The sequence below is a fragment of the Oncorhynchus mykiss genome, chromosome 12, assembly GCF_013265735.2.
Source record: "Oncorhynchus mykiss isolate Arlee chromosome 12, USDA_OmykA_1.1, whole genome shotgun sequence".
Lineage (NCBI taxonomy): Eukaryota > Metazoa > Chordata > Actinopteri > Salmoniformes > Salmonidae > Oncorhynchus > Oncorhynchus mykiss.
In genome coordinates this window covers 32,257,963-32,274,562 of record NC_048576.1, presented here as the reverse complement: position 1 = coordinate 32,274,562, position 16,600 = coordinate 32,257,963, and the positions used below count along the sequence as shown (strand labels likewise).

General features: G+C 40.1%; 1 protein-coding gene across 3 annotated transcripts in view; it reads left to right on the top strand.

Moving 5' to 3' along the window:
* LOC110537458 (UV radiation resistance-associated gene protein) overlaps positions 1–16,600 on the top strand; it is a 162,174-nt gene that overhangs the window by 25,610 nt on the left and 119,964 nt on the right. For all 3 annotated transcript variants that reach the window (XR_005034947.1, XM_021623519.2, XM_036937403.1), the window contains exons 4-6: positions 4,287–4,448; positions 4,595–4,669; positions 4,784–4,869. Coding sequence is in view for 2 of the 3 variants with exons in the window: in XM_021623519.2 (XP_021479194.2) it covers positions 4,287–4,448; positions 4,595–4,669; positions 4,784–4,869 (323 nt within the window). In the remaining variant the exon portion in view is untranslated. The remainder of the gene's footprint in view (positions 1–4,286; positions 4,449–4,594; positions 4,670–4,783; positions 4,870–16,600) is intronic.

Below are 16,600 nucleotides of genomic sequence, written 5' to 3'. Positions count from 1 at the left end.
ATGACCCTCCTGTGTCACTTTACTTGGACTTAGAAAATGCACTTTATGACATTGTCAAGAAGCATTATGACCATCATAATTATATGAGTAAAAAAGAGGGTGTATTGTCCTTCTCCTGAAATCTGCTCCTGCATTCATCCCAGTCATCAGCAACAGAGCACTGGAGTAGGTGCATGTCTGACATGTGTGCGCAATAATAATTTCATACGGTCAATTTCAGAAAATGTTATATAACAAACATACTGCTGACAAGTAGACCATGGTGTAATGGAATGGTTTGCCTTGAGTGGTAGTTTTTTTTATTTAGGTGTCATAATAACCAGCCATAGAATAGCGCAATATATGTCATAACAGGTCTAAATATATGTCATGACAGTATTATGACCATTATTATACAACGGGTGGGTTTAATCCTGAATACTGATTGGTTTCAACGAGTGGCGCGGCGGACTAAGTCACTGCATCTCAGTGCTTGAGGCATCACTACAGACACACTGGGGCGATTGCAGGCAGTATCACAACCGGCCGTGATTGGGAGTCCCATAGGGCAGCGCACAGTTGGCCCAGCGTCGTCTGGATTTGTCCGGTGTAGACCGTCATTGCGAATAAGAATTTGTTCTTAAATGACTTGCCTTGTTAAATAATGGTTCAAAATAAAATATAAAAGCGCATTCCAGCGGTTGTCTATTCTACAAGTTACCACCGGCTAAATCTATTGACGTTAAATTTCACTGTCTCATCAGCCCAGGCAGGGCTAAAACTATAAACTTGATCTCCACTATAAAACACATCTAGACATTATCTCACATTTTCTTTTAGACTAACATTTAGTTTTCAACAGGGGAGATTTGTATACATCTTAATGTCTGTATCTTCGACATTTGCAACAATATTCAAATTCGATCTCCAACTGTCCCATAGTAAGGAATGTATAGGAGTCCGGACGAGAGAGAGTGGCAGGCAGCGTTAATCAATCAGTCGAACACACGAATCAGCTGGCATTTTAATGAATATATATATATATATATACAAAGAAATGTACATTTAAAAACGAACGAACGGTCAAACGAACGAAGTGTAGCTAGTTTGCAGTGATTGTGTTAGCTGTGTTGTTGGCTAGCTCCTGTGAACAAAAGTGTCCTGACGCGAGAGCACATTTTCTATGCCAGGCGACATTTTCTATGCATGGCGAAATCGTGCCTCATTAACGATAGCTCATTGTTATGGATGTATCCAAATAAATGGCACTAGAAAACAGTTTAAACAAATGCAGCTACTGTTGTTATTCTTTCTGCACTGTTTCACGTGACTAAGTTATTCGTAGTTGGCTGGCTAGCTAGCTAGCTAGCAAGCAAAGAATGTCAGCCAATATGGCAATGGAACATTTAGAACGAATGACTGGGTTGCGTCTCTCGTAACTGAAACGACCAGCCCCCTTGGCTAGCAACCCTAGATTTGTTTTGGGACTATATATTGTGGAAGGATGAAATAGTTTGAATAAATTCATCAACTAATTTAGATTTTTCATTGTTGAATATGTTGGTAACCGGTTGTATAAACGTGATAAAGCCCCCGAAGCCGGTGTTTGAAGGATATATTGGCACGGTTAACACCGGCCCTCGACCAACAACACCCATGCCAATATATCCTCCAAACATCAGCTTTTCGTGCATTATCACTATATTATGACAGGTTATGACAAGTTGTCAGCTGTTATGACATGGTTATGGTGTCAAGTAAAGTTTTACCTATGTTTTCTTTAAATAAGCTTTGGTGTACAATTAAAAGTCAAATACACTGCATTTCTAACGGTCAACAATAATCTAATGAATTCAGGCCTTGTGAAATTATACCTAGGCTAAATATAAGCCTCCCACAACCATAAGACCCACAAATAATGTAATTGTTTTATCAAAATAGTTTAACCTGCTTTTTTGCAATAATCACTGATCTGGATTTCAAGTCTGTCTATGAAAATGCCCTTTTTGTTACACATTTAATGAGAACCATGCATAATGCACATTCACTAATAATGTCTACCTCCTTGTAGCAGGCATTATTTATGAGACTTGCTAACACCCGTCTCCTGAACAATCTCTGAAGCACAAGCACAAGCCCATGTGCTAGTGAGTAGCCAGCTAATCTCTTAAATTTCATGTTTAGCCAACATGGATTTATTTGCTAGCTAACAAGGTTGTTAGAACAGTTGAATTATGATCACACCTTTCGGTCTGTCTCCAACTGTTTGAACAGCATGCTAGCCTGTCTACTTAGTTAAAATGTTGAATTCAAGTGGCCTACCTTGTTTCTCAGAATGAGAACGAGTTGCCAATTCCTTATATAATTGTGTTTTATGCTTATTGCATATTTATAAAACAGACTAGACGGCTAGTGTAACAGTATTTGGCTAAAATGCTGCTAGCGGTACATGGTCCCGCAATAACACGTGCAACAAACTGAGCATTCATTTTCCAGAACCAATGTTCATTGATACTACCATTTTTATTAGTGTCTGTTCTGCGCGCAATTTGAGAAGTTAACCTTTAACTTCTCTATTACAGTAAAATAATGTCTCAATGTGTTTTGGTGTCCATATGGCTGATTTCAAATGCATGCTTTTCAACCGTTCGCTGCCTACACCCGCACGCCCGACTAGCACCTAGAATATGTGGACATCTATAAGTACCTAGGTGTCTGGCTAGACTGTAAACTCTCCTTCCAGACTCGTATCAAACATCTCCAATCCAAAATCAAATCTAGAGTCGGCTTTCTATTTCGCAACAAAGCCTCCTTCACTCACGCCGCCAAACATACCCTAGTAAAACTGACTATCCTACCGATCCTCGACTTCGGCGATGTCATCTACAAAATAGCTTCCAATACTCTACTCAGCAAACTGGATGCAGTTTATCACAGTGCCATCTGTTTTGTTACTAAAGCACCTTATACCACCCACCACTGCGACCTGTATGCTCTAGTCGGCTGGCCCTCGCTACATGTTCGCCGCCAGACCCACTGGCTCCAGGTCATCTACAAGTCTATGCTAGGTAAAGCTCCGCCTTATCTCAGTTCACTGGTCACGATGGCAACACCCACCCGTAGCACGCGCTCCAGCAGGTGTATCTCACTGATCATCCCTAAAGCCAAAACCTCATTTGGCCGCCTTTCCTTCCAGTTCTCTGCTGCCTGCGACTGGAACGAATTGCAGAAATCTCTGAAGTTGGAGACTTTTATCTCCCTCACCAACTTTAAACATCTGCTATCTGAGCAACTAACCGATCGCTGCAGCTGTACATAGTCCATCGTTATATAGCCCACCCAATTTATCTACCTCATCCCCATACTGTTTTTATTTTATTTACCTTTCTGCTCTTTTGCACACCCAGTATCTCTACCTGCACATGTTCATCTGATCATTTATCACTCCAGTCTTAATCTGCTAAATTGTAATTATTCACTCCTATGGCCTATTTATTGCCTACCTCCTCATGCCTTTTGCACACAATGTATATAGATTATTTTTTTTCTACTGTTATTGACTTGTTTATTGTTTACTCCATGTGTAACTCTGTTGTTGTCTGTTCACACTGCTATGCTTTATCTTGGCCAGGTCACAGTTGCAAATGAGAACTTGTTCTCAACTAGCCTACCTGGTTAAATAAAGATTAAATTAAAAAAATTATGTTGTACCAAACCTCAAATGCAAATAGTGAGTTGAAACCGCTTGTCAGAGAGGGAGAAGTGATCTCTCATCTTTGTGAGTGGCAGAGGCGGGGGCTTTGGGGGGAGTGTCTGTGAGAGAGAAATGGAAAGGTACACACAGCACAGAAGGAGCGAAGGAGATTAGACCAAAAAGACTACTCTCATGAAAATAAAAAAAACTAGATTTTTGCTATACAGGCATTTGTAATGTCGCGCTAATTCGATATATCGCCGGCTCTAGGTTAGAGTAACCTAGAGCTCCGTCTGAAACCCTGTGAGATTTTATGATGACAAATCGCCTCGGGATATTGATGTTGGATTTGTAAATATTTGTCCAGACTTTTGTAAGTGGGACAACAGTTACATGACAGATAAATGAACATCCTGGTTCAGCACCATTTTGTGTGCTCGAGTCACTTTCACACACACTACTGACACACATTAGAATTTGTCATTTGAACAAATTAAACACTTGGTTGTTTTCATTTGCAATACTACTTGAACTGGAACTAATCAAAATGTTCCATCCCAGTGGGATCATTCATTCAGCTGCATAATCCCTTGTCTTGGCCTGTCTTTGTCAGAATCCAACATGGCGGAGCCTGGACTTTGGCATGCTGCCGGACCTCCTTGACACATCTGTGTCCTGCTTCGTGGTGAGGATCTGGGGCGGTTGGGAGGAACAGTTCACACTCCTCATAGAGTGGAAGGTCAACCTGGATGGGCTCAGATACACAGGGCAGCAGGTCAGTGTGTAAACACACATGCTCATAAAATGTAGGCTACTTTGGGATGTATGCTGACTAGCATCCATGCAGTCATCTAGACAATAACAGCCTTTCTCTTGTTTTAATACAGACATACTAAATGCCACTGCTTTGTTCCTCCACAGATCCGCTCCAGGAATCCAAATGAAATCATATTTGGATTGAATGATGGCTACTATGCAAGTGACTTTGATCATAAGGTACTGCTGACTTTGATCCAGGAATTATGTCCCTAATATAGACCATAAACATTCTATATTTAGTTTTTCTATGTTTCGTTTTGTTATTGTAAGGTTGAAATGTGCCTATTTCAGGACCACTCTGAAAGGAAGAAGAACAGTTTACTCCTTGTGGACCAGAGTTCAGTGAGAAACTCCTACAGTGTCTTCTCTCTGCTGAGGTGAAAAAGACCGCACCCACCAAACACTCTCACACACAAGACGCTGGACACGTAACAGCATCTCCCATAGGACAATGTGTCCAGCTAGTATGGAGCTATTTCAGTGCCAACAGAAATTGTATTTGAATTCCATCATTTTGAATTGGTATTATGATATTGAATTTAAATTTCATATTTTTTAGTTTGTAATGCACAAATTGAATCATTTAATTAATAAATTGAACTTGTATTTCATGATTTGAAACTAAATTTAATGAATTATGCATTCAGTTTTAAATTAATTAATTAATATATTCAATTAGCATAGGGCCCCACAGTGGAGATGTCATAATACCCATAAAACTTAAGGTCAAGTAAGGAAATCGTTCCAATTGTTTTTCCATAATTCATTTTTTCAATAAGGGATTTCATAAACACTTAAAATAAGGGCTGTGTTTAATGTAGGCTTACCCTGGCTTGACGTTTTGATAACCTTGTAAATCTGTTAAAAAAGCTATATCAATATATTAATCTCTATTTACTCTCAGATTTGAAAATGCTAATTAGCATAAAAGTAGACATTATGCAAAACTACAAATCCCTGCAAGCTCCTGTATGTCATCTCTAGCTAACAGGTGTTGTGTCAATTGAAAACTTGCACAAGACAGTTCACAGAATTGTTAATTTAAGAAATTTAGACTATGTTCCTTACTGCATTTAACTAACATTAGATAGTTAATCCAGAGATAATGCCAAATTGAGGTAAAGATAATTATCGTCCAGATCATGGCATTTGTAGTTCTTTATGATAGCCACATTAGCAGCTAATTAGCATGTCATTTTTGAGGGGTTAATACAGGCGAATACAGTGCCTTCGGAAAGTCTGAAGGCACTGTAAGGTCTGAAACCCCTTGACTTTTCCCACATTTTGTCACGTTACAGCCTTATTCTAAAATGGATAAAATGAATCCCTCAGCAATCTGCACACAATACTCCATAATAACAAGGCGAAAACAGATTTTTAGAAATATTTGCAAATTTATTAGAAAAAAAAACGGACCTTATTTACATACAATTGAATTCAGAAGTTTACATACACCGTAGCCAAATACAAATACGTTTTTCACAATTCCTGACATTTAATCCTAGTAAACATTCCCTGTCATAGGTCAGTTAGGATCACCACTTTATTTTAAGAATGTGAAATGTCAGAATAATAGTAGAATAATCACATTCCCAGTGGGTCAGAAGTTTACATACACTCAATTAGTATTTGGTAGTATTGCCTTTAAATTGTTTAACTTGGGTCAAACGTTTCGGGTAGCCATCCACAAGCTTCCTACAATAAGTTGTGTGAATTTTGGCCCATTCCTCCTTACAGAGCTGGTGTAACTGAGTCAGGTTTGTAGGCCTCCTTGCTCGCACACGCTTTTTCAGTTCTGCCCACACATTTTATATGGTATTGAAGTCCGGGCTTTGTGATGGCCACTCCAATACCTTGACTTTGATGTCCTTAACCTGTCTACGATACTGGTTCCCAATTGGGGATCAACCCTCCCACGTTCAGCTGAAACGGTGGCGCATGGAACGCAAAAATATTCTTACAAATATTTAACCTCCACACATTAACAAGTCCAATAGCTCAAATGAAAGATAAACACCTTGTTCATCTAGCCAGCAAGTCAGATTTCTAAAATGTTTTACGGCGAAAACATAGCACATATATATGTAAAACCACCACCAGACACAGCTCATTTCAATAGCCAAAACATGCAATCAACAAACGCAGGATTAAAAAATAAATCGCTCACTAACCTTTTGAAAATCTTCATCAGATGACAGTAATATGACATATTACACAGTACATATTTATTTTTTTCAATAATATGCCATTTATATCCATAAATGTCCATTTACAGTGAGTTCACCTTCAGAAATTACTCAAAAATGCCCGCAGGAAATCTATGTAGCGCGGCAAGATAACGTAAATAGACATCATAAACTTTGACTAAATATACATGTTCTACATATAGTTAGAAAGATACACTGCTTCTTTATGCAACCGCCGTGTTAGATTTATTTTTAACGTTACAGAAATCGCACACTATTCCATATGCTGAGACAGCGCTCAGTTCCAAGCTACATTTCCACGTAATGTTGGAGTCAACAGAAACACAGATTTAAGCATAAATATTCCCTTACCTTCGATGGTCTTCGTTCAGAATGTTCTGGAAGGCTTCATACTTACCCAATACATCGTTTGGTTTCAAGTCTTGCGTCTTTGTATTAGCTACTGCTAATAACATCAGCTGAAATGCACCCAAAACGTCCTCTGGTCCGGATAAGTTGCGCATCAAAACTTCAAAATTACACATTATATGTCGACTAAACAGGTCAAACTAAGTGCAGAAGCAAGCTTTATGATGTTTTAGACGTGCAAAACAAACTTCAATTCAATCGGCCATCGTCTGCCCTTCTCTTGAGTGCTGGAAACAAAGGAATGGCTGGGACCAATTCGCGCCCATACGCACAGCCTATTCTCTCGTGGCACACACTAATTTCACTCCCATAGGGTCAATTCTCGCGGGATTTGAACGATTTGAAGCTCTAATGAAAGAGGACATCTAGCGGAAGAGATATAAAGTGTCCCCAATCATAGCTGGTTGGGAAGGGTGGGGGCCATGACGTCAAAGTTGCTCCAACTTTCATGGCCACAAAAACTAGTTTGGAAGAATGCCTGCCCTGTGAGTTCTGCTATACTTACAGACATAATTCCAACGGTTTTAGAATCTTTAGAGTGTTTTCTATCCAATAATAATTTTTATTTGCATATATTAGCAATTTTTGACAGATTTTTTTTCCAGTTTACTAGGGGTACCCAATCTCTCCAAAGGGGGCGTATGTCTGCCATATCCTTAACAGGTTTTAAGCCATTTTGCCACAACTTTGGAAGTATCCTTGGAGTCATTGTCCGTTTGGAAGACCCATTTGCGACCAAGCTTTAACTTCCTGACTGGTGTCTTGAAATGTTGCTTCAATATATCCACATAATTTCCACCCTCGTGATGCCATCTATTTTGTGAAGTGCACCAGTCCCTCCTTGCAAACCGTTGTCTGGCTTTTTCTGGCGGTTTTGGAGCAGTGACTTCTTCCTTGCTGAGCGGCCTTTCAGGTTATGTCGATGTAGGACTCGTTTTACTGTGGATATAGATACTTTTTTTACCTGTTTCCTCCAGCATCTTCACAGTGTGTTTTGCCTTTGTTCTGGGATTGATTTGCTCTTTTTGCACCAAAGTACGTTCATCACTAGGAGACAGAACGCTTGAGAGGTATGACGGCTGTGTGGTCCCATGGTGTTTATACTTGCGTAATATTGTTTGTACAGCTGCACGTGGTGCCTTCAGGCATTTGGAAATTGCTCCCAAGGATGAACCAGACTTGTGGAGGTCTACAATTATTTTTCGGAGGTCTTGGCTGATTTCTTTTGATTTTCCCATGACTTCAAGCAAAGAGGCACTGAGTTTGAAGGTAGGCCTTGAAATGCATCCACAGGTACACCTCCAATTGACTCAAATGATGTCAAAAAAGATGACATCATTTTCTGGAATTTTCCAAGCTGTTTAAAGGCACAGTCAACTTAGTGTATGTAAACTTCTGACCCACTGGAATTGTGATACAGTGAATTATAAGTGAAATAGTCGGTCTGTAAACAATTGTTGGAAAAATGACTTGTGTCATGCATAAAGTAGATGTCCTAACCGACTTCCCAAAACTATAGGTTGTAAACAAGAAATTTGTGGTGGTTGAAAAATGAGTTTTAATGACTCCAACCTAAGTGTATGTAAACTTCCGACTTCAACTGTAGGTATTCAGACCCTTTGCTATGAGATTCGAAATTGAGCTAAGGTGCATCCTGTTTACATTCATCATCCTTGAGATGCTTCTACAACTTGATTTAGGTCCACCTGTGGTAAATTCTATCTAAGGTCCTACAGTTGACAGTGCATGTCAGAGCAAAACCAAGCCACGAGGTCGAAGGAATTGTCTGTAGAGCTCCAAGACATGATTGTGTTGAGGGACAGTTTCTGGGAAGGGTACCAAAACATTTCTCCAGCATTGAAGGTCCTCGAAAACACAGTGGCTTCCATCATTCTTAAATTGAAAAAGTTTGGAACCACCAAGACTCTTCGTAGAGCTGGCCACCCGGCCAAACTGAGTAATCGGGGGAGAAGGGCCATGGTCAGAGAGGTGACCAAGAACCCGATGGTCACTCTGACAGAGCTCCAGAGTTCCTCTGTGGAGATGGGAGAACCTTCCAGAAGGACCACCATCTCTCCAGCACTCCACCAATCAGGGCTTTATTGTAGAGTGGCCAGACGGAAGCCACTCCTCAGTAAAAGGCACATGACAGCCCCCTTGGAGTTTTCCAAAAGGCACCTAAAGACTTTCAGACCATGAGAAACAAGATTCTCTGGTCTAATGAAACCAAGATTGAACTCTTTGGCCTCAATGCCAAGCATCACATCTGGAGGAAAACTGGCACCATCCCTACTGTGAAGCATGGTGGTGGCAGCATCATATTGTGGGGATGTTTTTCAGCGGCAGGGACTGGGAGCCTAGTCAGACTCGAGGCAAAGATGAACGGAGTAAAGTACAGTGCGATCCTTGATGAAAACCTGCTCCAGAGCACTCAGGACCTCAGACTGGCGAGAAGGTTCACCTTTCAACAGGACAACGACCCTAAGCACACTGCCAAGACAACGCAGGAGTGGCTTCGGGACAAGTCTCTGAATGTTCTTGAGTGGCCCAGCCAGAGATCGGACTTGAGAGGATCTGCTTAGAAGAATGGAAGAAACTTCCCAAATATACAGTGCCTTGCGAAAGTATTCGGCCCCCTTGAACTTTGCGACCTTTTGCCACGTTTCAGGCTTCAAACATAAAGATATAAAACTGTATTTTTTTTTGTGAAGAATCAACAACAAGTGGGACACAATCATGAAGTGGAACGACATTTATTGGATATTTCAAACCTTTTTAACAAATCAAAAACTGAAAAATTGGGCGTGCAAAATTATTCAGCCCCTTTACTTTCAGTGCAGCAAACTCTCTCCAGAAGTTCAGTGAGGATCTCTGAATGATCCAATGTTGACCTAAATGACTAATGATGATAAATACAATCCACCTGTGTGTAATCAAGTCTCCGGATAAATGCACCTGCACTGTGATAGTCTCAGAGGTCCGTTAAAAGCGCAGAGAGCATCATGAAGAACAAGGAACACACCAGGCAGATCCGAGATACTGTTGTGAAGAAGTTTAAAGCCGGATTTGGATACAAAAATATTTCCCAAGCTTTAAACATCCCAAGGAGCACTGTGCAAGCGATAATATTGAAATGGAAGGAGAATCAGACCACTGCAAATCTACCAAGACCTGGCCGTCCCTCTAAACTTTCAGCTCATACAAGGAGAAGACTGATCAGAGATGCAGCCAAGAGGCCCATGATCACTCTGGATGAACTGCAGAGATCTACAGCTGAGGTGGGAGACTCTGTCCATAGGACAACAATCAGTTGTATATTGCACAAATCTGGCCTTTATGGAAGAGTGGCAAGAAGAAAGCCATTTCTTAAAGATATCCATAAAAAGTGTCGTTTAAAGTTTGCCACAAGCCACCTGGGAGACACACCAAACATGTGGAAGAAGGTGCTCTGGTCAGATGAAACCAAAATGGAACTTTTTGGCAACAATGCAAAACGTTATGTTTGGCGTAAAAGCAACACAGCTGAACACACCATCCCCACTGTCAAACATGGTGGTGGCAGCATCATGGTTTGGGCCTGCTTTTCTTCAGCAGGGACAGGGAAGATGGTTAAAATTGATGGGAAGATGGATGGAGCCAAATACAGGACCATTCTGGAAGAAAACCTGATGGAGTCTGCAAAAGACCTGAGACTGGGACGGAGATTTGTCTTCCAACAAGACTGATCCAAAACATAAAGCAAAATCTACAATGGAATGGTTCAAAAAGAAACATATCCAGGTGTTAGAATGGCCAAGTCAAAGTCCAGACCTGAATCCAATCGAGAATCTGTGGAAAGAACTGAAAACTGCTGTTCACAAATGCTCTCCATCCAACCTCACTGAGCTCGAGCTGTTTTGCAAGGAGGAATGGGAAAAAATGTCAGTCTCTCGATGTGCAAAACTGATAGAGACATACCCCAAGCGACTTACAGCTGTAATCGCAGCAAAAGGTGGCGCTATAAAGTATTAACTTAAGGGGGCTGAATAATTTTGCACGCCCAATTTTTCAGTTTTTGATTTGTTAAAAAAGTTTGAAATATCCAATAAATGTCGTTCCACTTCATGATTGTGTCCCACTTGTTGTTGATTCTTCACAAAAAAATACAGTTTTATATCTTTATGTTTGAAGCCTGAAATGTGGCAAAAGGTTGCAAAGTTCAAGGGGGCCGAATACTTTCGCAAGGCACTGTAGGTGTGCCAAGCTTGTAGTGTCATACGCAAGAAGAATCGATGCTGTAATCGCTTCCAAATGTGCTTGAACAAAGTACTGAGTAAAGGGTCTGAGTACTTATGTTAATGTAATATTTCATTTTTTAAAAATTATTAGCAAAACATAAAAAAACGTTTTTGGATCTTCATTATGGGGTATTGTGTGTAGATTGATGGTTAAACATTTTTTAAATCATTTTTAGAATAAGGCTGTTAAGTAACAAAATGTGGAAAAAGTCAAAGGTTCTGAATACTTTACGAAGGCAAGTTAAAATCACCTTGTCCTTGAGTGATTTACACAATTATCAAAATGTCACTCCAGAGTAAGCCTGCACGAAACCCCAGTTTCTAAAATCCTCTATGGGGAAAATGATTGGTGGAAAAACGATTAGAACCCTTTCCATGTTTGACGGCTAGGTATTCTGGTTATTATGACTCATGCTGTGGTACTCTATATGGTAAACATTGCATTCATTGTCTGTGTATCAGGTTTTCAAACTATAATTTCAAGTTGATCAAAATTTTATATATATCCAATTTCTCAGATGCATCCAGAGACAACATCCTGGTACTTTGTCAGACAGGAAAGGTAGTTTCTGTCAGTTTCTGAAGCCTTTGTGTCATGTTGAATGTATTTTCTTCCAATGAATTTGTCTCTAGCATTTGAACTGTTTTTGAACTATTATGAATATATTTATCTTTGATTAACTTAATGGTTTGTTAACTTGATACACAGACGATTGATGCAATATTTACCTTTTTTAAATATTCAATTTTACTTTTATATTTTGAACCTGAATGCAATACTAATTCAGTTTCAAATCATGAAATACAAGTTCAATTTATGAGTTCATAGATTCAATTTGTGCATTAAACATTCCAAAATATTACATTCAAATTCAATATCCTAATACAAATTCAAAATTATGAAATTCAAATGCAATTTCTGTTGGCACTGATTTCGTTCCATACGCTAGCCTCTTGGCAAGTACGCTGTTTGACTGCCCGACCAAGGGCATACTCTGCCTGTTTACAGGCCAGGGGCACAACTTCCTTTAGCTAACTGAAAGGATTTTAATGGCAAAATATACTTCTGGAAGCAAAAGAATAGAAAACAGAAAATATCCTCAACACTGTCTTACCCCACTCATTACCTACTCACCAACATTCTTATCTCCGTAACTAGCACAACACTCCCTTTCAACTGCAGATTTGTTTTATTTTCTTTTGTATTTCACCTTTTATTTAACCAGGTAGGCTAGTTGAGGACACATTCTCATTTACAACTGCTACCTGACCAAGATAAAGCGTAGCAGTTCGACACATACAACAACACAGAGTTACACATGGAATAAACAAACATACAATCAATAATACAGTAGAAAAATCTATATACAGCATGTGCAAATGAAGTAGGATAAGAGAGGTAAGGCAATACATAGGCCATGGTTGCGAAGTATGACTTGTGGAGATGACTTGCAACCAGCTTTGCTGTTTTATCTAATTGTCACTCTAAACATTCCTCAGACTTTCTGTCATTATAAATATTCCCCACATTGTCCATAAAATGGCGCCAGGAAACTGCCTCAAACGTCTTTATTATTATAGTCTGTTTTTGCTCCCAAGTCACTGAGAGCTGCCAAAATTCCTTTAGTCTTTAGTGTTTCTTGGACATAAAAGGACATATGTATTGAAAGCTATAATCAAGTTAGTTAAATAAAGGAACCGTGTCTTCATATTAAAGTAACAGATGGATAATCCCATTAGAATTATTGGGTTTTAATATTGGAGATGAGTGGCCATTTTTACTTCTTTATTCCACAAGGGGGTGCCAAACTATCACTTTCTGAGTTGGGAAAACACCAGGCAGTTTAGTAAGGACTTGGGAGGCATGGTTTCAATTGCTGTTTTCTCTATGTTGCAAAAACACAGCTCTGTTCCATATTTGAATGTGGGGTAATGTTAACACTACTTACAGGGTTTGAGTAGGGTTTGCCTTGGGGAACACCACAGTTAATTAGAAGTTGGATCAAGCTACATTTAATTACACTTTTGCACTGCAAGGGGCACAATGCTTTGGACGGTTTATGACAAGTTCCTATAGTTAGGCTACATTTTTTAGTGGAGTATCCGTCCTCTTCCTCAGGTTTTTACAATTTTTCTTGAGTCAGAGGGTTCAAGAATAAGATATATGCATTCCTTTATGTTATGCATCACTCCTGGCCCCAGCTTGAGGTGAGCTGTACAGTGTCAGGGTGAAGATTCCTCGAGCCCTAAGGGCTTCCTCTGGCCGATTACTGTTTTGTGTCTTCGCCTGACTTGGGAATAGAAAATGGCCTCCAGGGTGCGTGAGTGATCTATACATACCAAAGTTTCACACCAATGCTGGGCCAACAACACACACCATTATTTCTTTTTTAATATCACTCACTCAGAATTTGTGCACAGGCTTTTTTTGGTTATTTAAGAGAAAATGGTGTCCCTACAGATTTGAGAGGGTTGAATCCTATTGCTTTATGGGCTCTGCTCAGTGCTGTTGAGTCCTACATTACTAAACTCCTTCCCCTGCTCTCTCCATCTCTCCATCCCGGTGGGGCTCTGAGGAATTTAAAGCAACTCCATTGTACCCCTCCCTCTCATCTCCTTCTTGAGCCTGAGGCTCCTCTGCAGGCCTGTAGCCAGGCTGATAGACGCTGATGTGATGTGGCTCGTTGACTCTAACATGGCCTAGGTGTCTCTCCCTGCTCCCCTCTCTTTCTCTCTAGGGTAGACCTGGACAGGCTCTGGGTTGTGTCTTGGCTTCAGGCTGCGATGTGCTCACTGTTTAGGGCCTAGAGAGCCTTTTAACAGTGATTCATCAGATACATACATACATCTATAGGGGTGTATGTTGACCAAAACCCCACCTCCATAGCATGGGATTGCATAGACACTTCTGGGTAGTTCTGAGTATGTTCATTTCTCTAAACTCTCGTGTTCGGAGTTCTCACTGTGATGTCTGGACTGGAGAGATGCCACAGGATTTCATTAGTTCAGGTGCATAGATAGATGTGTGTACATAGTTGTTAATATGTACAGTATCAGTCAAAAGTTTGGACTCGTTCCAGGGTTTTTCTTTTCTTTTTTTTACTTTTTTCTACATTGTGTAATAATAGTGAAGACATCAAAACTATGAAATAACACACATTGAATCATGTAGTAACCAAAAAAGTTTTAAACAAATCAAAATATATTTTATATTTGAGATTCTTCAAAGTAGCCACCATTTGCCTTGATGACAGCTTTGCACACTCTTTGCATCCTCTCAACCAGTTTCATGCGGTAGTCACCTGGAATGCATTTAAATTAACAGGTGTGCCTTGTTAATTTGTAAAATTTTTGTGGAATCAGTTGTGATGTGATAACTGACAGTCCATCATTACTTTAAGACATGAAGGTCAGTCAATCAAGAAAAGTGCAGTCGCAAAAACCTTCAAGCCCTATGATGAAAGGAAGACCCAGAGTTACCCCTGCTGCAGCAGATAAGTTAATTAGAATTACCAGCCTCAGAAATTGCAGCCCAAATAAATTCCTTACAGAGTTCAAGTAATAGACACATCTCAACATCAACTGTTCAGTGGAGACAGCGTGAATCAGGCCTTCATGGTCGAATTGCTGCAAAGAAACCACTACTAAATAAAGTACACCAATAATAATAAGAGACTTGCTTGGGCTAAGAAACACAAGCAATGCACATCAGACCAGTGGAAATCTGTCCTTTGGTCTGATGAGTCCAAATTTGAGATTTTTTGGTTCCAACCGCCGTGTCTTTGTGAGACGCAGAGTAGGTGAACGGATGATCTCTGCATGTGTTCCCACCGTGAAGCATGGAGGTTTGATGGTTTCGGGGTGCTTTGCTGGTGACACTCAGGGATTTTATTTAGAATTCACACTTAACCAGCATGGCTACCACAACATTCTGCATCAATACGCCATCCCACCTGGTTTGCGTTTAGTGGGACTATCGTTTATTTTTCAACAGGACAATGACCCAACACACCTCCAGGCTGTGTGAGGGCTATTTGACCAAGGAGAGTAATGGGAGTGCTACATCAGATGACCTGGACTCCACAATAACCTGACCTAAACCCAATTGAGATGGTCAGGGATGAGAGTTGGAGAGTCAGAGTGAAGGAAAGGCAACCAACAAGTGCTTAGCATATGTGGAACTCCTTCAAGACTGTTAGAAAAGCATTCCAGGTGAATCTGGTTGAGATAATGCCAAGAGTGTGCAAAGTTGTCACCACGGCAAAGTGTGGCTACTTCGAATAATCTAAAATGTATTTTGATTTGTTTAACTTTTTTTTTGGTTACTACATGATTCCATATGTGTTATTTCGTAGTTTTGAAGTCTTCACTATTATTCTACAATGTAGAAAATAGTATAAATAAAGAATCCCTGAATGAGTAGGTGTGCCCAAATTTTCAACTGGTACTGTTTGTATCAGGCATCGGAGCTTTTATGTAGTGCTATACGGGTGATAAACCTTTTTATTCAAGTGTTTGGCATGGAAAATACTGTAAAAATACTCTAAGTAACATATATAAACAGCTACTGCTGTTGTGCTCATCATAGATTTAGTGAGGTAGAAATTATGTTTGTCAGTACATATATAATAGGAGCATTGAAGCAGTGTGCAAGTGCTGTACACAGCATGTATCCCTGCTGTCCCCAGTTAGCTATATATTTTAGTGATACACATACAGTCACAAAGGATCAACAACAGTCACAACAAATACTGTAACTTGCCTCACCCATTTTGTCTCAGCGTGAGAGCTGCTCAATGCCTGGCTATGACCGGAATGGCTCTGATTCCCCTTTCCAAGAACACTTGATTGATGATGCAAATTTGTCAGCGAGCGATTCACTGTCGACTTGGCCCGGTTTGACGAGACCCCTAAGCCTAGGGAGTGTGAAAAACACAACATGGAATAGGGAACACGAGTTTGGATGGGCTGGCAGACGGAGGAGGCCTTACATAGAGTAAGATTTACACTTTATGATATAGTGTACTGAGCCACTTCCAGTGTTTTCCGTAAGTACATGGAGTATGCAGCCAAATAGAAAAAATAGCCAGCCAGGGAGTTCTGGTCCTCCTCCACACACACACACTCAAAAAATGCAGAGCAAGCTCTCTTGGTGGCCTCTGGTGCATTCTAATGCCTTGATTCCATCTAAATGCAGCTAAATTATTTAATACTTT